This window comes from Saimiri boliviensis, chromosome 14 (assembly GCF_048565385.1).
Source record: "Saimiri boliviensis isolate mSaiBol1 chromosome 14, mSaiBol1.pri, whole genome shotgun sequence".
NCBI lineage: Eukaryota > Metazoa > Chordata > Mammalia > Primates > Cebidae > Saimiri > Saimiri boliviensis.
In genome coordinates this window covers 8,222,942-8,245,956 of record NC_133462.1, presented here as the reverse complement: position 1 = coordinate 8,245,956, position 23,015 = coordinate 8,222,942, and the positions used below count along the sequence as shown (strand labels likewise).

General features: G+C 55.6%; 2 protein-coding genes and 1 long non-coding RNA gene across 7 annotated transcripts in view; 2 read left to right on the top strand and 1 right to left on the bottom strand.

Moving 5' to 3' along the window:
- AP2A1 (adaptor related protein complex 2 subunit alpha 1) overlaps positions 1 to 14,114 on the top strand; it is a 41,694-nt gene extending 27,580 nt beyond the window's left edge. The window contains exons 7-24 of one of the 2 annotated variants that reach the window (XM_074386068.1): positions 2,694 to 2,802; positions 6,069 to 6,219; positions 6,890 to 7,058; positions 7,192 to 7,329; positions 7,565 to 7,747; positions 8,223 to 8,320; positions 8,641 to 8,872; positions 8,967 to 9,134; positions 9,228 to 9,388; positions 9,760 to 9,825; positions 10,161 to 10,217; positions 10,316 to 10,398; positions 10,506 to 10,596; positions 12,439 to 12,561; positions 12,644 to 12,760; positions 12,856 to 12,925; positions 13,108 to 13,242; positions 13,674 to 14,114. In XM_074386068.1, the coding sequence (XP_074242169.1) occupies positions 2,694 to 2,802; positions 6,069 to 6,219; positions 6,890 to 7,058; positions 7,192 to 7,329; positions 7,565 to 7,747; positions 8,223 to 8,320; positions 8,641 to 8,872; positions 8,967 to 9,134; positions 9,228 to 9,388; positions 9,760 to 9,825; positions 10,161 to 10,217; positions 10,316 to 10,398; positions 10,506 to 10,596; positions 12,439 to 12,561; positions 12,644 to 12,760; positions 12,856 to 12,925; positions 13,108 to 13,242; positions 13,674 to 13,751 (2,229 nt within the window). In that variant the 3' untranslated portion in view covers positions 13,752 to 14,114. The remainder of the gene's footprint in view (positions 1 to 2,693; positions 2,803 to 6,068; positions 6,220 to 6,889; positions 7,059 to 7,191; positions 7,330 to 7,564; positions 7,748 to 8,222; positions 8,321 to 8,640; positions 8,873 to 8,966; positions 9,135 to 9,227; positions 9,389 to 9,759; positions 9,826 to 10,160; positions 10,218 to 10,315; positions 10,399 to 10,505; positions 10,597 to 12,438; positions 12,562 to 12,643; positions 12,761 to 12,855; positions 12,926 to 13,107; positions 13,243 to 13,673) is intronic. The other variant, XM_074386069.1, reaches the window with a different exon arrangement.
- On the bottom strand, positions 13,892 to 19,313 carry FUZ (fuzzy planar cell polarity protein). 4 transcript variants are annotated; one of them, XM_074386070.1, is made up of 12 exons: positions 18,994 to 19,313; positions 18,599 to 18,720; positions 18,246 to 18,330; positions 17,469 to 17,537; positions 17,185 to 17,289; positions 16,306 to 16,503; positions 16,067 to 16,162; positions 15,655 to 15,761; positions 15,513 to 15,577; positions 15,359 to 15,433; positions 14,572 to 14,677; positions 14,210 to 14,376 (listed from the first exon to the last, which is right to left on the bottom strand). In XM_074386070.1, exons 1-12 carry the CDS (start codon positions 19,102 to 19,104, stop codon positions 14,295 to 14,297), a joined length of 1,221 nt encoding a protein of 406 aa, XP_074242171.1. In that variant the 5' UTR covers positions 19,105 to 19,313; the 3' UTR covers positions 14,210 to 14,294. The 4 variants fall into 4 exon arrangements, with proteins under 4 accessions (XP_003940422.3, XP_074242171.1, XP_010349392.3 ...); XM_010351090.3 differs by having other exon boundaries at positions 14,298 to 14,376; positions 14,572 to 14,615; positions 18,994 to 19,312; XM_003940373.4 differs by lacking the exon at positions 14,572 to 14,677 and having other exon boundaries at positions 13,892 to 14,376; positions 18,994 to 19,312.
- LOC120362716 (uncharacterized) lies at positions 15,906 to 21,145 on the top strand. Its single transcript, XR_005578515.2, has 3 exons — positions 15,906 to 16,000; positions 16,327 to 16,507; positions 19,400 to 21,145. It is a non-coding gene; the product is annotated as an uncharacterized LOC120362716 (long non-coding RNA).
- The last annotated feature ends 1,870 nt before the right edge of the window (positions 21,146 to 23,015 follow it).

The following is a 23,015-nucleotide window of genomic DNA, read 5'->3' as shown; positions in this document are numbered from 1 at the left end:
CGGTGTCCTCTGACATCTGTTTGGCCCCCACTGTCCCTGAGAGGCAGCCCAGCCCAAGGGTTACAAACTCAACCTCTGAGCTGGATTCATGCCGGCTCGGCCACTTCCTGGCTGGCTGGCCGGCCCCGGGCAAGTGGCTTCACCTCGCTGGCCTCAGCTGCCCCCTGTGTTCAGTGGGGATGATACCATTGCCCGCCTCGAGGCACAGAGCGCTCTGGATGAAGTGCTCAGAACAGGGCCTGGGCAGGCGAGCACCCCAGAGCGAGAGCCGGCCTCCTGACCTCCTCCCTCTCTGGCTCCCGTCTCTGTCTCCGCCATCCCTCTTTCTGCTTTCCTGTGCAGCCTCTCACTCCTGCCCGGCGTCCCTCTCTCAGTTTTGCTCCTGTCCTGCCCAGGAACATCCCCTGAGGCCTCGCTCACGCCAGACTCCGTGTGGAGTGACACCAGGGACACAGATGAGTCAGACCCAAGCTCTGCACTTAAGGAGCTCCCTGTCCTGCTGGCAGGGAGGTGACTCAGTCACAGATTATCGGAAAAGGGGTGACTTATGCTATATGGAGGTAGGACAGGGCACCCATAAGAGGCACTTAACCCAGCCTGTGAGTCCATGAAGGCTTCCTGTGGGCGGCAGTCCTGAATTGAGACTTGGAGTACATACGTATGTCTCCTGGGCAAGTAGGAAGAGGAGGAAGCCTGGATTCTCAGGCAGAGAGAACAACACACCAGCTTGTGCATTCACTCATTCTTTCTTTCTCAGACGTTTAGGTATTTTGATTTTTTTTTTTGAGACGGAGTCTTGCTGTGTTACCCAGGCTAGAGGACAATGGTGCGATCTCACTCACAGCAACCTCCGCCTCCTGGGTTCAAGTGATTCTCCTGCCTCAGCCTCCCAAGTAGCTAGGATTATTTTTAGTAGAGATGGCATTCTCCGTGTTGGCTGGTCTTGAACTCCCGACCCTAGGTGAGCCGCCTCACTCAGCCTTTTTTTTTTTTTTTTTGAGACAGAGTCTTGCTCTGTCGCCCAGAGTACAATGGTGCTATCTCACCTCACTGCACCTCCGCCTCCTGGGTTCAAGTGATTCTCCCGCCTCAGCCTCCTGAGTAGCTGGGATTATAGGCATGCACCACCATGCCTGGCTAATTTTTGTATTTTTGGGAGAGATGGAACTTCACCGTGTTGGTCAGGCTGGTCTTGAACTCCTGACCTCATGATCCACCCGCTCAGCCTCCCAGAATGCTGCGATTACAGGTGTGGGCCACTGCTCCTGGCATTGTTTTTTTTTAAGAGACAGGGTCTTGCTGTCATTCAGACTGGAGTGCAGTAATGCGACCATGGTTCATTGCAGCCTCCAGCTCCTAGGCTCAAGCGATCCTCTCGCCTCAGCCTCCCAAGTAGCTGGGACTGCAGGTGCCTAGCGACTTTTTGCTTTTTTTCTAGAGATGGTCTTGCTTTGTTGACTGCACTGGTCTCAAACTCCTGGCTTCAAGTGATCCTCCCTCCTCAGCCTCCAAAAGTGCTGGGATTTCAGGCATGAGCCGCTTCACCCAGCCTCAGTCATCATTTCCTTCATTCATCACACATCTGAACACTCCCGTGTGCCAGGGTGACAGTAAGGCAGGAGCACAGACCAGCATGGAGGTGGCACAGAGCACCGTGAGACAGAGCTTCCTGGAGAAGGGCTTTTCAAGGTTGAATGGGAGTTTGCAATGAGGAAAAATAGTCACATGATCTTTTTTTTTTTTTTTTTTTTTTGAGACAGAGTTTTGCTCTTGTTGCCCAGGCTGAAGTGCAGTGGCATGATCTCGGCTCACTGCAACCTCTGCCTCCCAAATTCAAGAGATTCTCCTGCCTCAGACTCCCAAGTAGCTGGGATTACAGGCGTGCGCCACCACCCCTGGCTTATTTTGTCTTTTTCGTACAGACAGGGTTTTACCACGTTGGTCAGGCTGGTCTCAAACTCCTGACCTCAGGTGATCCACCTGCCTTGGCCTCCCAAAGTGCTGGGATTACAGGTGTGAGCCGCCGCACCCGGCCATGATCTTTCAGTCTCACTAATTTCACTAAATCCCATCCTCTTCTGCGAACCTCTTCCTATCTGACCTTGTATTAGGCCCAGGGACTCAGAAAAAGGTCAGACCCAATCCCTGCCCTTGAGTAGCTTTGAGCCTTGTTGGGGGACTACAGGAGACCACCTCCAGGAGCCGGCATGCTGTGTGCTCTGATGGAGGAAGCCTCGGGCATGGGAGGCTCAGCCGAGTGAGCAGTAGGCCCTAGGACTGTCACACAGAAGGGAACCTTTCCTGCCCACCGGCCAGCCAGCAGGACATGGAAAGCTCCGGCCCTGGGCTTCATCCTAGTTTTACCCTCCCATACTATGAACCTGACGCTTCTGTGCTCCCTTCCCGGAGCCTCAGGCTCCTGCTTCATGAAACCATGCTCTGCCGGGCATGGTGGCCCATACCCGTAACCCCAGGACATTGGGAGGCTGAGGTGGGAGGATTGCTTGAGGCCTTGAGTTCGAGACCAGCCTGGGAAACATAGTGAGACCTCGTCTCTACTAAAAATCCCACAAAGCAGACCGTGACGCTGACAGGACCGCTCTTGGAAGGCAGCATTTGCTCCACCCTGCCCTGTGGACCCATGTGCCCTCCTACCGCAGCCCCCAAACTGTTCCTTGCTCTCCCCGACCCAGATCGTCTCCTCGGCCTCCACCGACCTCCAGGACTACACCTACTACTTTGTCCCAGCGCCCTGGCTCTCGGTGAAGCTCCTGCGGCTGCTGCAGTGCTACCCGCCTCCAGGTAATCAACGCTGGGCGCTCTGCAACCCTGGGCTGCCGGCTGCTGGCATCTGGGGCCTGCAGTTCCACAGCGCACCGGGTGGGACTGGAGGGGCTGGGTCAGGATTTCTCTGCAGCTGGGGCGTTCCTCTGTCCACTGTTACGTGGCTGCAGTGGGGGAGGTAGGCGGGCAGCCCTAGGCCCAGCGGCCACCTGGTGCAGCACCTCGGATCAACCTCATAGCTGAGGTCCCTGCTACCCGGGCTCTCGCTCCAGCCCTGTTGCTAGGGCTGTTACTGTGCCTGTTTTGTAAATGAGGAACCTGAGGCTTGGAGAGGGAGCTCCTGGCCCAGGGTCGCCCACCAGTCAGTGGGAGATTCCAGGCCGTGCTGTCTGATTTAGCATGGCCCTGTTAGGGGTTTTCACATCTGCTGGGAACCTCCCCTCACTGCTCACGGTCACAATAGCCAATGTGTATGAAGCTTCTATAGTGAACCAGGCATTGTGCAGGGGGGCGCCTGCCCCCGCCAAACAACTGGCAAGGAGGAACAGCCAGTGTTCCTCAGGGAAACTGAAGCTTTGGAGGTGAGACATCACCCTTCTAGGCAGCGAGTGAGTGGCGGAGTCTGCCCTGAGACTCTGCTCCAAATCCCTCCCCCTGCCACTGAGCTCCCTTGGGCTTCTGTTGCCTTGGCTGACTGACCTCACGGAGCAGTTTCTGGGGACCCTGCGCAAAGGGGCTTGGCACACAGTAGACACTAATGTACCAGCTCCCTCTGTTCAGCCAGCGTGCCGAGCACCGGCCAGGGACCAGGGCTGATGTGCACCCCTGAATCTCTGGTGTGCGTGCCTGCATGTGTGTGTGTGTGTGTGCACGCGCATTCATGTCTGTGTGTATTGATACACATCCGTGTGCACGCGTGTCTGTGCATGTTGATGCATATCTGCGTGCATCCCCGTGTGTGTGGATGTGCCATTGTGTGTGCACCTGCGTGTGTGCCTGTTTGTGTGTCTGTATGTGGCAGTGTTCATGGTGTCTCTGTGTCCCTCTGTTTGTGTACATGTGTATGTGTCAGTGTGTACATCTACATGTGTATCTGTCTGTGCAGGCAAGTGGGTGTATACACGGGTGCAGAAAGCTCTGTGCATGCCTGTTTATGCATGTCTCAATGCTTGCCAGCATGCGTGTATATCCATGCATGTCCCTCTGCACGTGGCATGTGTGTGCACACTCCATGAGTGAGTGTATGATATGGAGGCGACCCTGGAGGCCCATCTCATGAAGCCAGTGATGAATTCTGTCATGTGGCCCTGGGATACGTCTTCCTTCTCTGGGCCTCTTTTCCATCCTGTCAGGAAGGGATTAGGTCATGCTCTAAGCCCATGTCCACCCCAGGAGGCCCAGCTGGTAATTCTGGGGTACACCCAGAGCAGGCATCTCACTCACTCCAACCATCTGTGGTGTAGGAAATGCAGATGCAGCCCTGCCCTGAGGCTGGACATGAAACACCAACCCCGTGTCATGCTTTTTTTCAGCAAATGCTGGTGGGCTACTGCCCATTTGTTTCCAAGTCATTTTATCCTCACATGCATTATGAAAAGTTTCTCAACATCCATAGAAGTAAAGAGATCTCATTACTTAGACTGCACGTTTTACCATGTGTGCATGTTCTCGTTTTTTTTCTTCTGAAATATTTAAAAGTAAATTATACACATCATGATGCTTTGCCTTTAATGTGCTGTTCTGGGCAGATCACTTGAGCTCAAGAGTTTGAGACTAATCTGGCCAACATGATGAAACCTCATCTCTACAAAAAATTAGCCAGGTGTGGTGGTACATGCCTGTAGTCCCAACTACTTAGGAGGCTGAGATGGGAGGACTGTTTGAACCTAGGAGGTGGAGGTTGCAGTGAGCCAAGATTGTGCCACTGAACTCAAGCTTGGGTGACAGAGTGAGACTCTGTCTCAAAAAAAAAAAAAAATCAATATATATCAGAGTCCAATCTAGGATCACATTTTCAGTTGAATTCTGCCAGGCTCAGTGGCTTACACTGTAGTCCCGGCACCTTGGGAGGCTGAGGCAGAAGGATCGATTGAGCCCAGGAGTTTGAGATCAGCCTGGGCAACAGTTGCCTTGGCTGTTGCTAAAAATCCGATCTAAATTGGATTCTGTCTTTAGAATTAGGGACTGCTATTTCTCGTAGTCTGGACTAGCCCCCACACCTGTTTCTGGAGAGGCCAGGAGATGCCATTGTCCTGGATCCCATGGCAGGGACTCAGCTCTTTGCTGCCTTATAGTGCCTTGTAGCTTGTTCCTCTCTCGGGTGAATTTTCCTGTAGATTTGTGGGCAGCATTTTTTGCTGGAACTCTTGTTTTTTTTCTGTTTTTGTTTTTGTTTTTGAGACGGAGTTTCGCTCTTGTTACCCAGGCTGGAGTGCAATGGCGCGATCTCGGCTCACCACAACCTCCGCCTCCTGGGTTCAGGCAATTCTCCTGCCTCAGCCTCCTGAGTAGCTGGGATTATAGGCACGCACCACCATGCCCAGCTAATTTTTTTTGTATTTTTTAGTAGAGACGGGGTTTCACCATGTTGACCAGGATGGTCTCGATCTCTTGACCTTGTGATCCACCCGCCTCGGCCTCCCAAAGGCTGGAACTCTTGACAGTTTTTCTGCACACTTGAAAACACGTCACAGTCTAGGAAATGTAGTGATTGATGCTCCTGTGAGCTTCCAGCTGGCATCTGCCCGACTGAGCCTTGTCACATTTGACCTCCCAGCCCCCAGGCCAGGAGGATGGCGCTGAGTGTGCCTGCAGTGGTCTCTTACTGAGCGGACACCTGGGGGGGTGGCTTGTGTCTTTCCATCAGGGGCTGCTGGGCATTCATACCGGTCCTTGGGAAGGCCTGGGTTTGGGGGCATCTCTGGGGAAGGTTCCTGGAGCTTCCTTTGCTCTGTGAGAAACCTAAGGAGCTGCAGAGCTGCAGATGGGGAAAGGGAGGCTCATAGGGGTGTCACCTCTTGCCCAAGGGGGTCAGTGCAGGATGAGAGCCCAGGTCTGGGGATAGATCCTGTGTCTCCAGAGGTACCTTGTCTTACCTCCTCTGCTGAGCTGGGAAGAGGCTGAAGGAGCAGAGACCCTGGCCCTGAGCTGCAGAATTACCAAGGGTCAGAGCCACCCTGAGCTCCTCCCTTGGAAGACTGGAGTTGGGGCATAGCTACCACCACCCAGCAGGTGTGCCAAGTGGGCAGGACACTCAGCCAGGGGCATGCCCTTCATTTCCTCAGAGGATGCGGCCGTGAAGGGGCGGCTGGTGGAATGTCTGGAGACTGTGCTCAACAAGGCCCAGGAGCCCCCCAAATCCAAGAAGGTGCAGCACTCCAATGCCAAGAACGCCATCCTCTTTGAGACCATCAGCCTCATCATCCACTATGACAGGTGCCCGCCAGGGCCTGACACCGGGGACCGGGAAGGAGGGGCATGGAGGCCCAGACTCCTGGGTCCTAGTCAGAGGGCAGGGAATCGACTTCTAGGTGGGAGGAGGATGGGACTGTGAAGTGTCATCTGTGAGGTTGGCGCTGGGGCCCTTCCTGGGGACAGAATTGCTGGGTATCTTTTTCTGGGCTCAAAGGCCCAGCTGTCTGGGTCACTGGAGGCGCAGGACTGGGATGTAGGACTGGCAAGGTTAAGGCCTGGATCTGGCGGGGTGTGGTGGCTCACGCCTGTAATCCCAGCACTTTGGGAGGCTGAGGCAGGTGGATCACAAGGTCAGGAGTTCAAGACCAGCCTGGCCAATATGGTGAAACCCTGTGTCTACTAAAAATACAAAAAAAAAAAATTAGCTAGGCATGGTGGCATGTGTGTGTAATCCCAGCTACTCGGGAGGCTTGAACCCGGGAGGCAGAGGTTGCAGTGAGCCAAGATTGTGCCACTGCACTCCAACCTGGGCAATAAAGCAAGACTCCATTTCGGAAAGAAAAAAAAGAAAAAAAAGACCTGGATCTTTGGGGGCTGCGAGATGGGTCAGCTGGGCCTGAGTCCTCCACCTCCTCCTATCAGTTTCCTGTCACTTTCTCTCACCATCCACCTTTCGCGGTTCCCACGGCAGTGAACCCAACCTACTGGTGCGGGCGTGCAACCAGCTGGGCCAGTTCCTGCAGCACCGGGAGACCAACCTGCGATACCTGGCCCTGGAGAGCATGTGCACGCTGGCCAGCTCTGAGTTCTCCCACGAAGCCGTTAAGACGCACATTGACACCGTCATCAATGCCCTCAAGGTGCGACCCCTCGGAGCCCGCTCCAGGCCTGCCACCCCCCTCAGAAAGGCCAGAGGCCCAGAGGCCCTTGGGTGGCTGACCCTGTGCCAACAGGGAGTCTAAAATGCGCCTGGGCCCTGCTTTCTGCCCTCAGACGGAGCGGGACGTTAGCGTGCGGCAGCGGGCGGCTGACCTCCTCTATGCCATGTGTGACCGGAGCAACGCCAAGCAGATCGTGTCAGAGATGCTGCGGTACCTGGAGACGGCAGACTACGCCATCCGGGAGGAGATCGTGAGTGCTTCCCAGTGCAGGCTGGACTCCTGGTCTGAGGGAGGAGGGACTGGAGTCTGGACGTCTGGGTCTGAGGGAGGAGGGACTGGAGTCTGGACGTCTGGGTCTGAGGGAGGAGGTAGCTGGGCGTCTGGACGCCTGGGTCTCCAGATGGGGGCAGTGGTGAGCCCAAGTCCAGGTGAGTGAAAGCCTGACTTGGCCTGCGGGCACTCTCTCACACACTCCCTGGTGGCAGGTCCTCAAGGTGGCCATCCTGGCCGAGAAGTATGCCGTGGACTACAGCTGGTACGTGGACACCATCCTCAACCTCATCCGCATCGCAGGCGACTATGTGAGTGAGGAGGTGTGGTACCGTGTGCTACAGATTGTCACCAACCGTGATGATGTCCAGGGCTACGCCGCCAAAACCGTCTTTGAGGTCAGCACCTCGACCCTGACCCCCCTGACCCCATGACAGGACCTAGAAGCAGAGCAAGGACAGCTGGGGCTGTAGGGCGTGGCAGTCCCTGGCCACCCTCCTTCCCCTGCACCGCTGTGACCTTAGAGCAAGGTCTCCATCTCTCTGGGCCAACCCAGGGACCCAGGGGCTGTGGCCTCATGGGCCTGATGTGACAAGTCCCCAGAGCATGGTCATGGGCACCCAGCATGCAGTCCTGACCCCCAGATCTTGCTAGTTTCCCTCTGCCCTAGGAAAGGGGCTCCGCACAGCCCCGTTTTACTACCTGTGTGAGCTCGGGCCGGTCGCTCAACCTTTCTGTGCCTCAGTTTCCCCACTGATAACCCTACACGCAGCAGAACTTTGAGGGTTCCACCAGTCAGTAGGTGGCAGTGCCCAGTGCTCCCCAAGAGGGCACTCACTGCTGTCCTCGTGACACCCCCCCTCTCCCCGCCAGGCGCTCCAGGCCCCCGCCTGTCATGAGAACATGGTGAAGGTCGGCGGCTACATCCTTGGGGAGTTTGGGAACCTGATTGCTGGGGACCCCCGCTCCAGGTGAGGGAGCCTGTGGGGGAACACATGCTTCTGAGGGGTCCAGGGTTTGGGGGACCCCCAGGAGTCTCAGAGCAGGCAGTGATGGGGCTCACATCCTGTTGGCCTCCACCCCAACCCACCTAGCAGGATAAGAGAAGACCTCAGTCCCAGGACCGTGGACAGAGTGTGATTGTAGCCCCTGCCAAGTGCCTGGGGAGGGCCACTCCCTTCCAGTGGCCTGGGGTCCTGGGACGGGTCCATCCGGGAAGGGGCGCCTCTCGAGGGGGCTTCTGGGAGAGGGTGGTGGAGCCCAGCCCTGCTGACGCCCGCCCCGCACACAGCCCCCCGGTGCAGTTCTCTCTGCTCCACTCCAAGTTCCACCTGTGCAGCGTGGCGACGCGGGCGCTGCTGCTGTCCACCTACATCAAGTTCATCAACCTCTTTCCCGAGACCAAGGCCACCATCCAGGGTGTGCTGCGGGCCGGCTCCCAGCTGCGCAATGCGGACGTGGAGCTGCAGCAGCGAGCCGTGGAGTACCTCACCCTCAGCTCGGTGGCCAGCACCGACGTCCTGGTCAGAGCCCTGTCCCCCAGCCCCGCTTCCCTCCCCTCGCCCGCCCTCCCTTCCTCCTGACCGGAACTGACCTTCCCCACCCCGACCACACCAGGCCACGGTGCTGGAGGAGATGCCGCCCTTCCCTGAGCGCGAGTCGTCCATCCTGGCCAAGCTGAAACGCAAGAAGGGGCCCGGGGCTGCCAGCGCCCTAGACGATGGCCGGAGAGACCCCAGCAGCAACGACATCAATGGGGGCGTAGAACCCACCCCCAGCACTGTGGTGAGTCCCCTGGGGTGGGCCTGCCAGGCTGCCTGGGGCTGGGTCTGGCCAGGGCGCCGCCTGTCCTCGCCGTGACACTTGTGCTCCCTGCAGTCGACGCCCTCGCCCTCCGCCGACCTCTTGGGGCTGCGGGCAGCCCCTCCCCCGGCAGCACCCCCTGCGTCTGCAGGTGCAGGGAACCTCCTGGTGGACGTCTTCGATGGCCCGGCCGCCCAGCCCAGCCTGGGGCCCACCCCCGAGGAGGCCTTCCTCAGGTAGCACCCCCTGGGCCTGGGCCCCTCCTCTCAGCCACTCCCAGGGCTGCCCCTTCTTGGCCGCTGCCCCCTTTTTTCCTGAGCCCCTCTCCAGCCCCCAGCTCGCTCCTCTCCATCCCGATGCCTTCGTCAGCCCTGGCTGCTGCCTCCCCTGCCCCAGCCTCCCTGCTCACGCCCTCCCTTTGCCACTCTGGACTCTGTCGTCCCTGGCCGCCCTTTGTTTTCTCCTTTCCTGTCACCGTTTCTCAGCCTGCTCTTCCTTCTCTCTTTCCCTTCTCTCTCTCTCTCTCTCTTTTCGGCCCTCTTGCTGCCTCTCTGGGATTGGCTGCCTGCCACACCTGTCTTGTCTGCTCTGGGATTGGATGGCCCAGCGAGCTGGAGCCGCCTGCCCCCGAGAGCCCCATGGCTTTGCTGGCTGACCCAGCTCCAGCTGCTGAGTAAGGGGTGGCCTGGGGTAGGGGGTGGGGGAGTAGACTCGGGTATCCCAGGGAGAGTTAGGGGACTGGGAGCTCTTGTCGAGGGGTTCCTGATGAGCAGCAGAGTCAGGGACTTGGAGGAAAAGGGAAACGTGGTGTCTCCTGGTGCGGGAGCATGGGCCAGGGTTCCACTCCTACTGTAGGCCACTGCTGGATGGGTTTGAGGTTTTGCGAGGGGTCTAGGTATGTGCTTCTGGGGTTCTGTCCTTTCAGGGCTTGTCTCGCACTCAGTTGCCCTGGGCCTTTGCCTCTCCCCACCAAGTCCCTTCCAATCTCACTCCGCTCCCTGCCTCCAGCCCAGGTCCCGAGGACATTGGCCCTCCCATTCCGGAAGCTGATGAATTGCTGAATAAGTGAGTCCTGGGAGAGGTCGGGGAGAGGAATGGGGACAGGTGCAGCGCCCAGGCCAGGTGCAGACTGGCACCCCGGTCATCCTGCCGCTTCCACCCAGGTTCGTGTGCAAGAACAACGGAGTCCTGTTCGAGAACCAGCTGCTGCAGATCGGAGTCAAGTCAGAGTTCCGGCAGAACCTGGGTACGTTCCGGGGCAGGGGATGGCTCGAAGGGAGACGGCGGTGTGGGTCGAGGCTGGGGAATGGTTAGAGGACTCATATGGAGCTCCGCCTCCCCCACCTACTGCAGGCCGCATGTATCTCTTCTACGGCAACAAGACCTCAGTGCAGTTCCAGAATTTCTCGCCCACTGTCGTCCACCCGGGAGACCTCCAGACTCATATCCTCTCAGGCCTGGGCCAGCCCCCTGCCTCCAGCCCTGCCCCACGTCAGCTTTCCTCACCAAGGGGAAGCCCACAGACCCAGGTCCACACTTGTCTTCAGCCCCTCTTGGGCACGTGGTTAGTTCTCTGAGATTCAGAGTCAGCATCTGTAAGATGGGGGTGGGATTCCTTCCTCCAGGACAGGAGATGACAAAGAAGTGGTGTGTGGGAGGCATGACTTCCAGAAGTCCACCTGCTCCAGGCTTCAGTCTGTCCCCGTCCGGCACCTTCCGTGTCCTGGCATCATCCTCCACTGGGCTCCCTGCGATGATGCCAGCACCTCCTGCACTCAGGAGCCAGGCCTGCGGGTCCAGACGCTGACCAGGGCCTCCTGTGCGACCTGGGCTGAGTCACTTTGCCTCTCTGGGCCCCTGTCCCCATAGTGAAGTGTATGTAGACCCTCCCCTTCCTCCTCATAGGGTTATTGTGATGATCACAGTGTCTGGAAAACCCTGGAAGGGTGGCTGGAGGTATCAGTTCCCCCGCCCCTTCTGTGGACCTTCATTTCCACATTCATGAAACTAGAGGTGCTTGACCCCAAAACTACTACTTCTGGCCAGGCAGTGGCTCACACCTATAATCCCAACACTTTGGGAGGCCAGTGGATCATTTGAGGTCAGGAGATCGAGACCAGCCTGGCCAACATGGTGAAACCCCATCTCCACTAAAAATACAAAAATTAGCTGAGTGGTAATGGCACACGGCTGTAATCCCAGCTACTCGGGAGGCTGAGACAGGAAAATTGCTTGAGCCTGGGAGGCGGAGGTTGTGGTGAGCCAGGATCACGCCACCGCACTCTAGTCTGGGTGACAGAGTGAGACTCTGTCTCAAAAACAGACAAACAAAAGCAAAACTCCTTCTTCCATAATTTCCAGAGGCTTCCAGCAAGCTGCTCCATGCCAGGCACGGGGTGGGGCAGCGGTGAGAGAAGTATGAGACTCGGGCCTTCCAGCGGGTTACTGACACTAATTGCTACCATCTTTGTGTACCTGCCATGTGCCATGCACACAGACAAGTACTTACAATGGATTCTTTTTTTTTTTCTTTCTATTTTTATAGAGATGGGGCCTCACTAAGTTGCCAATGCTGGTCTCAGACTCCTGGGCTCAGTGATCCTCCCCACCTTGGCCTCTCAAAGTGCTGGATTACCGGCATGAGCCACCACAACTGGCTGGATTATTTCATCAACTCCTGAGACCATTTTATTCTTTTTTTTTTTTTTCTTTATCTGGAAAGCTAAGCCTTCAAGCACCTGAGGACATTGTATATGTGTCCTTTTGTTGAGACAGGGCCTCACTCATCCAAGCTGGAGTGCAGTGGCATGAACACCGCTCACTTCAGCCTGGACCTCAGCTCAAGGCATCCTCCTGCCTCAGCCTCCCAAGTGGTTGGGATCACAGGTGCCCATCACCACGCCCGGCTAATTTTTTTTCTAGAGATGGGGTCTTGTCATGTTGCCCAGGCTTACACATGTCCAGAGGCTAAGAGAGGTTAAGTGCCTTGCCCACAGGCATTCAGGTGGTAAGAGCTGGTATTCAAACCCAAATCTGCCTCCAGAGCCACTATTCTTGTCTCATTGCGGTGGGACGTTATGGAGGCCAAAGGAGGCATCTAGGGGGTGCCTCAGAGGTTTCCACAGTATGCACTTTGTAACTGAACCTCGTAGGATTGTCCAGGATTGCACGGTAGGGTCCCTCAAAGGCCTGCAGGTGGGAGCTGCCGGGCGCTCTGGGGATCCTGACCCAGACCTCCCGGGGGCCCGCCGCCTCTGTCTGGCTTCCTTGACCCGTGGCGTGCACAGCTGGCTGTGCAGACCAAGCGCGTGGCGGCGCAGGTGGACGGCGGCGCGCAGGTGCAGCAGGTGCTCAACATCGAGTGTCTGCGGGACTTCCTGACGCCCCCGCTGCTGTCCGTGCGCTTCCGGTGAGTCAGGCGCGGCTCGGGCGGGGGGCGGGGGCTCGGGCGGGGGGCGGGGCCTGACGGAGCCTCCTCCCCACCCCACTAGGTACGGTGGCGCCCCCCAAGCCCTCACCCTGAAGCTCCCGGTGACCATCAACAAGTTCTTCCAGCCCACAGAGATGGCGGCGCAGGATTTCTTCCAGCGCTGGAAGCAGCTGAGCCTGTGAGGGGTGGGGAGGGGGCGGAGCCAAAGCCGCGCCTCCGGGTGGGCGGGCCCGGGCCGTCCAGGTCCCTGACTTGAGCCTTCCTGGTCTCCAGCCCTCAACAGGAGGCGCAGAAAATCTTCAAAGCCAACCACCCCATGGACGCAGAAGTTACTAAGGCCAAGGTGAGAGACCGCGGGCGTGTTCGCCGGCCCATGGCCGCATTGCTTCTCTGAGCCTCTGTTTTCCCATCTGTAAAGTGGGGCCAATTCCCATCCCCAAGGGTTTTCGGGATGGGATCTGGGATGTCACTGTGTGGTAGCTAACAGCTCTGGCCCTCCCTGACGGCGGCCCCCCTCCCTCCCAGCTTCTGGGGTTTGGCTCTGCTCTCCTGGACAATGTGGACCCCAACCCTGAGAACTTCGTGGGGGCGGGAATCATCCAGACTAAGGCCCTGCAGGTGGGCTGTCTGCTCCGGCTGGAGCCCAACGCCCAGGCCCAGGTGAGTGCTGCTGTGGGCGGCCTGAGGCCGGCAGGAAGGCCGCCTGCCCCCTCTGCGCCCCACCCCTCCTGCCTCACTGTTCTTTAACTCACGTTCCCCGCTTTGACCCTCCTTCTCGCGTCTCTCTGTCCACTTTTCCTCCTCTTTATCCATCAATCTTCTCTCCCGCCTCCATCCTCTGGTCTTCCTCTCCTCTTCTACCCCTTCCTTATTTCTACCTTTCCATATCCTTTCCACCTTTCTCTCTCCCTCATCTTTTATAATTTCCCTCCTCTCTGGCTTCTCTGTTGATTTCATTCTGACTTTCTTCTCTCCTGTGTCTTATATCGGCTTTCTGCCCCCCTTATCCTTCTTTCTTCTATCTCCCTTGTGTCCCCACTTCCCTGGGCTCCCCATCCCCTCTGAGTTCTGCCCCCAATGCCCCAACCCAGATGTACCGGCTGACCCTGCGCACCAGCAAGGAGCCTGTCTCCCGTCACCTGTGTGAGCTGCTAGCGCAGCAGTTCTGAGCCCTGGACTCTGCCCCCGGGGATGTGGCCGGCACCGGGCAGCCCCTTGGACTGAGGCAACTTTGGTGGATGAGGTGGATGGGGGACCTCCACTGGTGACAGAGAAGACCCCAGGGGTTGGGGGATGCCTGGGACCTTCCTCCAGCCTTTTGTATTTTTATTTTTGTTCATCTGCTGCTGTTTACATTCTGGGGGATCAGGGGGAGCTCCCTCCCTCCCTTCCCCCCCCAAGCACAGAGGGGAGAGGGGCCAGGGAAGTGGATGCCTCCTCCCCTCCCACCCCACCCTGTCATAGCCCCTCCTACCCCCTTCCCATCCAGGGGCTGTGTATTATGTGAGCGAATAAAAACAGAGAGACGCTAACGGCCCCGTGTCTGTGTCCGTCACTCACTGCTAGGTAGTCAAAGAAGTGGGGTGAGGGCATGCAGAGTGTGGGTGGCCAAACTTCGTAGCCCATGGGTGGGACTCTGGGGAGACAGCAGCAGCAGCAGCCGCCGAAGCCCCAGCTGCAGGGCCACCAGACGCACTCCTGAGCCTGGTTCCTCAGTCCCTAACACCAGGTAGCAGGCTCTGGGCAGCTGGGCCTGGTGGAACACATCTTCCGTCTTCTCTAGTGACCCTGGCTCTGGAGAAAGGACAGGAGGCACTGAGGTGACAAGTAGCATGCTAACCTTCGGAAGCCAGACCCCATCCTGGGTCCAAGTTCTGAACATGCGGGGTCTCCGAGCACAGGCTTTGGGAGCCTCCTGCCAGGGAAGGGCTTCAGGGCTCCAGCTGGCCATCAGCAACCTGAAGACCATGACTCTCTTGCTCAGCTCACCCTCTTCCTCTTTCTCCGCCTTGGCCCTCATTTTCCTGGGGAAGCTGTGCAGCCGTGGACGATCCTCTTAGCAATACACATGGCAAACACAGCAGCAACACAAGAGCTCCAGGGGCAGGGAGAGGTGGAGTCACACAGCTAGGAAGGGGTGCAGCATCCTGAGATGGAGCTCTTGACCACTGTGCTGCATTAATCGGGTCTCGCTGGGGTCGTGGTGCCATCCCAGGTCCCTTCATTTTTCTCTCTGGGGCCTTAATGGGTTCTCTGACAATTTTTCCTTTCTAACCTTAACCGGGAATCTGTGAAATCCTCCCCCATCCCTCCCAGCCTATCAGCAAAGCCTGTGCTTTCAGCAGTAGTGCAGAGTACTGGACTGTGGCTATGGGTTAGGGAGCCAGATCCCTTGTGTTCAAATATGGCTCTACCACTTATGAGCTGGGCCTCAGTTTCCTCATCTGTAAAATGGGAAAGCTGAGGTAACAGGATAGTCCTCACCTGTGAGGATGAAGTGATTTCATTCTTTTATTACCTATAAAGGCACTGGCCAGAGGTGAGATCTCAGTGCTAATTATTGTTAACTATGACCCAGGAGGTTCTGAAGCCAGGCAGGAACTTCCCTTTCCCTCCTTTCTCTGGGTCAATGCTCAGATCTCAAGGAAAACCTCTGCCCCATGGCCCAGGCATGCTGGGTTCCTCCGGTTCCTCCAACCCCCCCCCACTCTCACTTTGTGCCACCTGGGACTCGGTGTCCCGCCTGTGCAGTGGGAGGACAGTGCCTGCCGCTCACCTGGTGGGAAGTGCGTGGAGGTGACCAGGGTGTAGAAGTTTCGGAGGAGGCGCCTGCGCTGTTCTGGGGAAGGCTCTGCGGGGAGGAAAAGGCGGTGACGCAGAGCCCCTCCTCGGCCCGCGCCCCTCCTGACCCTGTCCCTGCCCTCAGTCACCTTTATCACCCAAGGGCTCCACAGTGAAGAGGCAGCGTTTCAGTTCCAGGTGGAGGAGCAGCAGCCTGTGGGAAGGGGAAGGAATGTCATGGCTAGGGAAGAAGACATCATCCCCAACACACTCCCTCCATCCGAGCCCTACCCGAGGATGTCTGCGTGCAGCGGGAAGCCACTGGGCAGCGCTCGGGGTCCCAGCGGCAGGCAGGCCCGCAGCGGGTCCAGCAGCGGCTGCCACCAGCGCTCCAGAAGCTGCGGGGGGCGTGGTCACGGGAAGGCGGAGCCGGGGAAGAGGGGGAAGGCACGAAGGGGCGCGGTCAATCGGGAGGGGCGGGGCCTACACGATGAGAGGCGGGCGGAGGGCGGAAGGGACTAGGGAAGGGGCGAGGCTTGCAGGCACAGAGGCCACGTGTGATTGGTCGGTCTTGGGGGATTGATTGGCGCGCAGTCCAGGAGGGGTCCGGGAAAGAAGCCGCTGGCAGGGCAGCGTGGTGAGTTAAGGGCCTTGCGGGTAGAGAGTGTCCTAAGGGGGAAAGCGGGACGTGGAGCGGGTTCACCTGTGGATACAGCTGGCTGAGGGGTGGGCTCGGTCCGCAGAGCAGACACAGCTCCAGGCTTGGCAGCAGCGTCAGCGTCAGGAGCCGGTGTGGGATCTGAAGCAGGGCACAGGCTGGGACGGACCGCGGCCACGCCGCTTCCCACCGCAGATCCCGCCTCCTCGCGAGTTGGTCCGCAGGTCCCATCCCTCCGCCCCGGTCGCAGGGCTCACCTCCCCCTGCCCACCGCACCCACTCACCGTGGGGCTCCCGTGCGGCAGGTACACCGGGTAGTCGCGAGCGGTCTGCGGCGGCAGAGACCCCACCAGCCAGGGGAGCAGCACGGCCTCGGGGGCCCCCAGCCGCCACCAACCCTCTGTTGCCGCCACCACCCGGCCGGACACCACCAGACTGACGAAGGCCGTGCCCGCGGCCTCAGCGAACCCGGAGAGGGCTTCCTGGGTAAGGGAGGCAGGGGGACCGGGAGTCAGCAGACAGGCGCAGGGGGCGGCAGCGACTTCCCAGGTGGGCAGGGGATGGACAGAGACCCACGGCCAGCCCCGAGCTCGCGGAGTGGCCATGCTCCTGCACCTCACTCTCTCTGAGCCTGAGTTCATTCACCTACACACAAAGTCACATACATCCCCAACTCACACTGTGAAGTCTGATTAAACACCTAGCCTGGGCCGGACCGCGGTGGCTCACACGTGTAATCCCAGCACTTTGGAAGGCCAAGGCGGATGGATCACGAGGTCAAGAGATCAAGACCATCCTGGCCAACATGGTGAAATCCAGTCTCTACTAAAAAATTAGTTGGGCACGGTGGCACACGCCTGTAGTCCCAGCTACTTGGGAGGCTGAGGCAGGAGAATGGCCTGAACCCAGGAGGGAGAGACTGCAGTGAGCCAAGATCTCACCACTGCACTATTGCATGGGCGACAGGGAGAGACTCTGTCTCAAAAAAAAAAAAAAAAAAAAAAAAAAAAAGGAAAAGAAAGATTATTCTGGGACGATGTGGGGATAGGACTGGAAGCTGAGAGGATAGGAGAAGGTTGGGACAATGGTCCAGAAGAAAGAGGATGAGGACTCAGGCAGGGCCAGAGGAACAGGTTTAAGAGTTTCCATAGCATCCCCAGTACCTGCAAGAGGGTCCCCTCTGGTGGAATCACACAGTCTACACACTGGGTCAGGTCCCCGATGAGCTCTGAATCCCGTAGGAAGCTGTCGATCAGGTAGTAACTGGCCTAGCAGAGGAAGAAGGGACCAGCCTAGGATTCAGGTGGACCCAAGGCCAGGGTCGGACAACCAACTTGCCCCAAGAACCTGTGGGACCAGGCTGCCCCAGGGACTGCTGGGAACTGTAGTTTCCAAATGGCAGTGCTCAGGTATCCTAACTTCCCACCCTCATGTCCTGCAGCCTCACCCTCAAGTCCTTCTTCAGTCTCTCCACATTCCGGATATTGGTCAGTTCTTCAAGTCCCACAAGAAGGACCTAGAAGAACCAAATAGGAGAGGAAGGGCCCTGGGCAACTGGTTCGCAGAGAGGAGGGGCTTGGACTCAAACTCCTGGGTCTGAAGGAAGAGGGGGCTGGGACTCCCGCTCCTGGGTCTTGGGGGTCAAGATTCCTGGGTTCTGGCAGGGCGCGGTGGCACAGGCCTGTAATCGCAACACTTTGGGAGGCCGAGATGGACGGATCACTTGAGGTTGGGAATTTCAGATCAGTCTGGCCAACATGGTGAAACCTCATCTCCACAAAATATACAAAAAGGCCGGGCGTGGTGGCTCACGCCTGTAATCCAGGCACTTTGGAGGCCAAGGCAGGCAGATCACCTGAGGGCAGGAGTTCAAGACCAGCCTGACCAACATGGTGAAACCCCATCTTTAAAAAAAAAAAAAAAAAAAACTAGCTGGGCATGGTGGTATGTACCTGTAGTCCCAGCTACTTGAGAAGCTGAGGCATGAGAATCGCTTGAACCTGGGAGGCAGAGGTTGCAGTGAGCTAAGATCAGGCCACTGCACTCCAGCCTGGGCAACAGAGCAAGACTCCGTCTCCAAAAAAAAAAAAAAAAAAAAATTCATGGTTTGTTGAGGGAGGAAGTGGTCTTTGGTGGTCTGGACTCCTAGGTCTGAGGGAAAAGGATGCTGGATGCTGAGATCTCAGATTCCTGGTTTGGGGAGAAGAGGACTGGGGGTTCTCACCATGGATCCAAACACCATTTGGAGTAGTCTCTCCAGCCTCAGCTCAGAGATGCCCACCTCAGATGACAGAACAATGAGGGTGATGCTGGGGAGTGGAAGTGAGAAGGAAGAAAGTGTCAAAGTCTGGGGAACCAGGAAGGGGTATGTCGGAGTCTGCCCACTGATCCTAGAATGCCAGATACCTCCTCCCTCAGCCCAACCTGCCTTTCTTATAGAGAACAGCAGGGATCAAAGAGGGTAACTGGCTTGCTAAATTAACAGCTGGCTTTACAGAACCGAAAGGCCTCGGGGGTCATCTTCCACAGGGACTATAACCCAGGCCCTGTCCCTGTCCCACGTTCCCGCCTGGGGACCTGTCATGGAAGCTTTTCCACATCACGGTCATGTTCTCGGTCCTTGCAGAGCTCAGCTGCACCTCCAGATTCTGCCCGAACATGTGGACTCCATTGAGGGAGCCGATGACAGAGAACGGGAGCTAGGGAGGAGTTAGGGACATCAGACAGTAGCCTTCCCACCCCGCCCCCCGCCATCCCCTCCCTTTTTTGAAACCCAAGTGTGCCAGCTCCCAGCCCCATCCTCTTTCCATATGTCCTGGTAGTGTCTCTTTGAGGAACCAGGTTTACTGGTCCATTGCCTCCGCGGTCCTACAAACTCAACACTGAAACTCCTCCAGTCCCTACTGCCTTGAAGACCCAGAGTCAAAACACCGAACCCCCTTCGGTTTAGATACAGGCGTCCAAGGCCCCACCTGCTGACGGGCGGGGGCGCCGCCGCGGCTGCTCCTGCAGAACAGGGGGACCCCGCTGGAGGCCGCGAGGCACAGCAGATGCACGGTGCCGCCCGTCCCTTCCTCCCACATTTCGGACTCCCACCGCAGCCCCCCACGTGGGGACTGTCAGTGCCGGTCGTGGAGCATGCTGGCAATCACAGTAACTCCGCCTGCGGTCGGGAGCCGCCAGAGGGCGAGATGGGGAGCTAATTTGGAACAGGATGAACTTCCCGCCTTCTTCATCCAACTCAGACCCTCAAACCCTATTCAGGCACCTCCCCCAAACCCGTTAGGTTCTCTTCCGCCCCAACCGGAAGTCATAGTACCCCTAACAAAGATGGCGGCTAATTGAATTTGCAAAGCTTTTTCATTTCTCCGAGGTAAGGAGAACCAAGAGGCCGGGTTGAAGACGACGACTGCGCCAAGGCCTGCCTATACGCCATCCTGTAGGCTTTGATGATTTACATTCTAAACGGAAAAAAACAGTGTGCCGCGATCAAAGACTGCGACGATCCCAAGGCGTTGCCTAGCAACCACATTCCGTCTAGGTTTCCATTTTGTAGCAGTAAACAGTGTGCCCTACTCAAAGATGGCGGCACATCGAAGTCCGACCACCCTCCTTCGGGCGAAATCGAGAAAAACACCGTCTCCCCTCCCAACCTTCGAGGGTGGTTGAGTCCGGCGAGCGTTGCCTAGTAACCACCAAAATAGACGGTTGTTTTTGTTATTAGAAAAAAGAAAACAAGGAAATCCTTTATCTTCCAGAATAATAAAAATAACATTATTTGTGCAGTGAATTATGCATGGTAACATACCATATACAATGTGAAGATATCCCAGCCCCAATTTTTTCCCTAAAATACAGTTTAACGTAGAATATTGATGTTTTCACAAATAATTATTAGTATATTAACATTTCCATATTTTCTTTTTTCCCATAAAAAGCGTGTGTTTCATCTTAATAATGTACTTTTATAATCTATTTTATGGTTATAACAAATTGATTTGACCAATTCTGTACTGATGTACATTAGGTTGTTGAACGCCTCCAGACTAAGCAGCTAGTGCTGGCCAACTAGTGACTTTTTAAGATGCCCTTATAAATATTTTTCTTATGCTATACAGGTAGTGTTTACTTGCAATTATAAATGTGTTTATGATTCATTTTGCCCTTCTTCTTCCTTCTTGCAAATCAATCTATCTTTCTAGCATAATTTTTAATTTTCCTACTTCCTAAAGTACATTCTTTTCTTTCTTTTTTAGGGGAGTTCGGGGAAGGGACAGGGTCTCCCTTTGTCTCCCAGGCTGGAGTACAGTGGCGTGATCTCGGCTCACTGCAATCTCCGCCTCCCAGGTTCAAGCGATTCTCCTGCCTCAGCCTCCTGAGTAGCTGGGATTACAGGTGTGAACCACCATGTCCGACTAATTTTCGTATTTTTTGTAGAGATGGGGTGTCACCATGTTGCCCAGGCTGCTATCGAACTCCTGGGCTCAAGTCATCCGTCCACATTGGCCTCTCAAAGTGCGGGGACTACAGGCTGGAGCCATCACGCTTGGCCTAGGTACCATTTTAATCTTCCTTCATGCCTATTGACCTTTTTTTTTTTTTTTTTCCTTTCTCTGGGTTACTTTTCTTTATATCTTTATTAAAATTTTAGTTGCACAGGCATAAAAAAGGAGGGAGCTGTTCTAGATTAAAATAAACTTGAGACATAATGTCTATATACGTGTATGGTCTTTGGATACTGATACAAATAAAGCAATTGTAAAAACACATTTTGGGACAATTGGAACGCTTGATTACACACTTACTGTTAGATGATACTAAGAAGTTAATTTTGTTACAAGTGACAATGGCTTACTAGTTATGTAAAAATATTTTCATAAAATTGGAAAGATGCCTGCCAAGCACACAGGGGTAAAATGATATGATTGTACTGATTTGCTTTAAAAGGCTTCAGCAAGTAAGACTCTCTTTTTTTGACTTGAGACTCAAAAAAAAAAAAAAAAAAAAAAAGCTTCAGGAGGCCAGGTGCAGTGGCTCACGCCTGTTATTCTAGCACTCTAGGAGGCCAAAGCAGGTGCATCCCCTGAGGTCAGGAGTTCGAGACCAGCCTGGCCAAGAAGGTAAAACCTCGTCTCTACTAAAAATGCAAAATTTTGCTGGGTGTGGTGGCGCATACCTGTAGTCCCAGCTACTTAGGAGGTTGAGAGAGGAGAATCACTTGAACCCAGGAAGCAGAGGCTGCAGTGAGCCGAGACAGCACCACTGCACTCCAGCCTGGGTGGCAGAGGGAGATTTTTGTGGGAAAAAAAAATGTAATATGATAAAGATAAGGCCGGGCGTGGTGGCTCAAGCCTGTAATCCCAGCACTTTGGGAGGCCGAGGCGGGTGGATCACGAGGTCGAGAGATCGAGACCATCCTGGTCAATATGGTGAAACCCCGTCTCTACTAAAAATACAAAAAATTAGCGGGGCATGGTGGCGTGTGCCTGTAATCCCAGCTACTCAGGAGGCTGAGGCAGGAGAATTGCCTGAACCCAGGAGGCGGAGGTTGCGGTGAGCCGAGATCGTGCCACTGCACTCCAGCCTGGGTAACAAGAGCGAAACTCCGTCTCAAAAAAAAAAAAAAAAAAAAGATAAAATGCTATATCATTGGGCTTTCTGGAAGCACTTTTCAATTGGTGAAGATTATGGGTTTTTTTTTGTTGTTGAGACGGAATCTGGCTCTATCGCCAGGCTGGAGTGCAATGGTACGATGTCGCTCACTGCAACTTCCGCCTCCCAGGTTCAAGCGATTCCCCTGCCTGAGCCTCCCAAGTAGCTGGGATTACAGGCACCCACCACTATGCCGGCTAATTTTTGTATTTTTAGTAGAGACGGGATTTCACCATGTTGGCCAGCATGGTCTCGATTTCCTTGACCTCTTGATCTGCACCCGTCGGTTCCCAAAGTCGTGGGATTACAGGCGTGAGCCACGGTGGGCGGCCCTGGTCAGGTTCCTTTCTATTAAAAGAAATATAAAAAGCAGGACATGGTGGCTCACTCCTGTACAATCCCAGCCGTTTGGGAGGCCAAAGCAGGAGCATCGCTTCAACCCAGGAGTTTGAGACAGGCCAAGACAACATATCGAGATCCCAACTCTACAAAAAAAAATTAAAAATTAGTCGGAAGTGGTGGTACGTGGCTGTGGTCCTAGCTGCTGCAGAGGCAGGAGAGTGGCTTCAGCGCAAGAAGTAGAGGCTGCAGTGAGCCAAAATTGGGAGCCGGGCACGGTGGCTCAAGCCTGTAGTCCCAGCACTTTGGGAGGCCGAGGCGGGTGGATCACGAGGTCAAGAGATCGAGACCATCCTGGTCAACGTGGTGAAACCCTGTCTCTATAAAATACAAAAAATTAGCTGGGCGTGGTGGCACGTGCCTGTAATCCCAGCTACTCAGGAGGCTGAGGCAGGAGAATTGCCTGAAGCCAGGAGGCGGAAGTTGCGCTGAGCCGAGATCGCGCCACTGCACTCCAGCCTGGGTAACAAGAGCGAAACTCCGTCTCAAAAAAAAATAAAAAAATAAAATAAAAAAAGATTAGGCCACTGCACTCCAGCCTGCGCAACAGACAGAGACTCTGTCTGAAAAAATAAAACTTAAACTAAAAAGATGATAATAATGAAGTGTGTCTATTTTTCTATACTGTTATTCATCGGTAAGATTTATTTGTGTAGTACACTTCTGTCAACAAGCACGCTAGAAAGATTTTCCCAGTTCGTGGTATATGTCTCAACTTGGCTTTATGCAGTCTTTTGCGGACAAATTAATAGTTTACGTATTGTGACTTTGCTAAGAAACTCCATGGCAGTCATTAGGATTTTTTTTTCCTTCAGATAGTTTTCGTGTTTTATTTGTTGCACTTACATTGTTAATCCACCTGGAATGTATTTATGTTCTAGGCTAGTTTCTGGCTCCTCGCCCGGAAAACAACGCTCAGGTGTTGCTTAGCAACCCTTGCTTG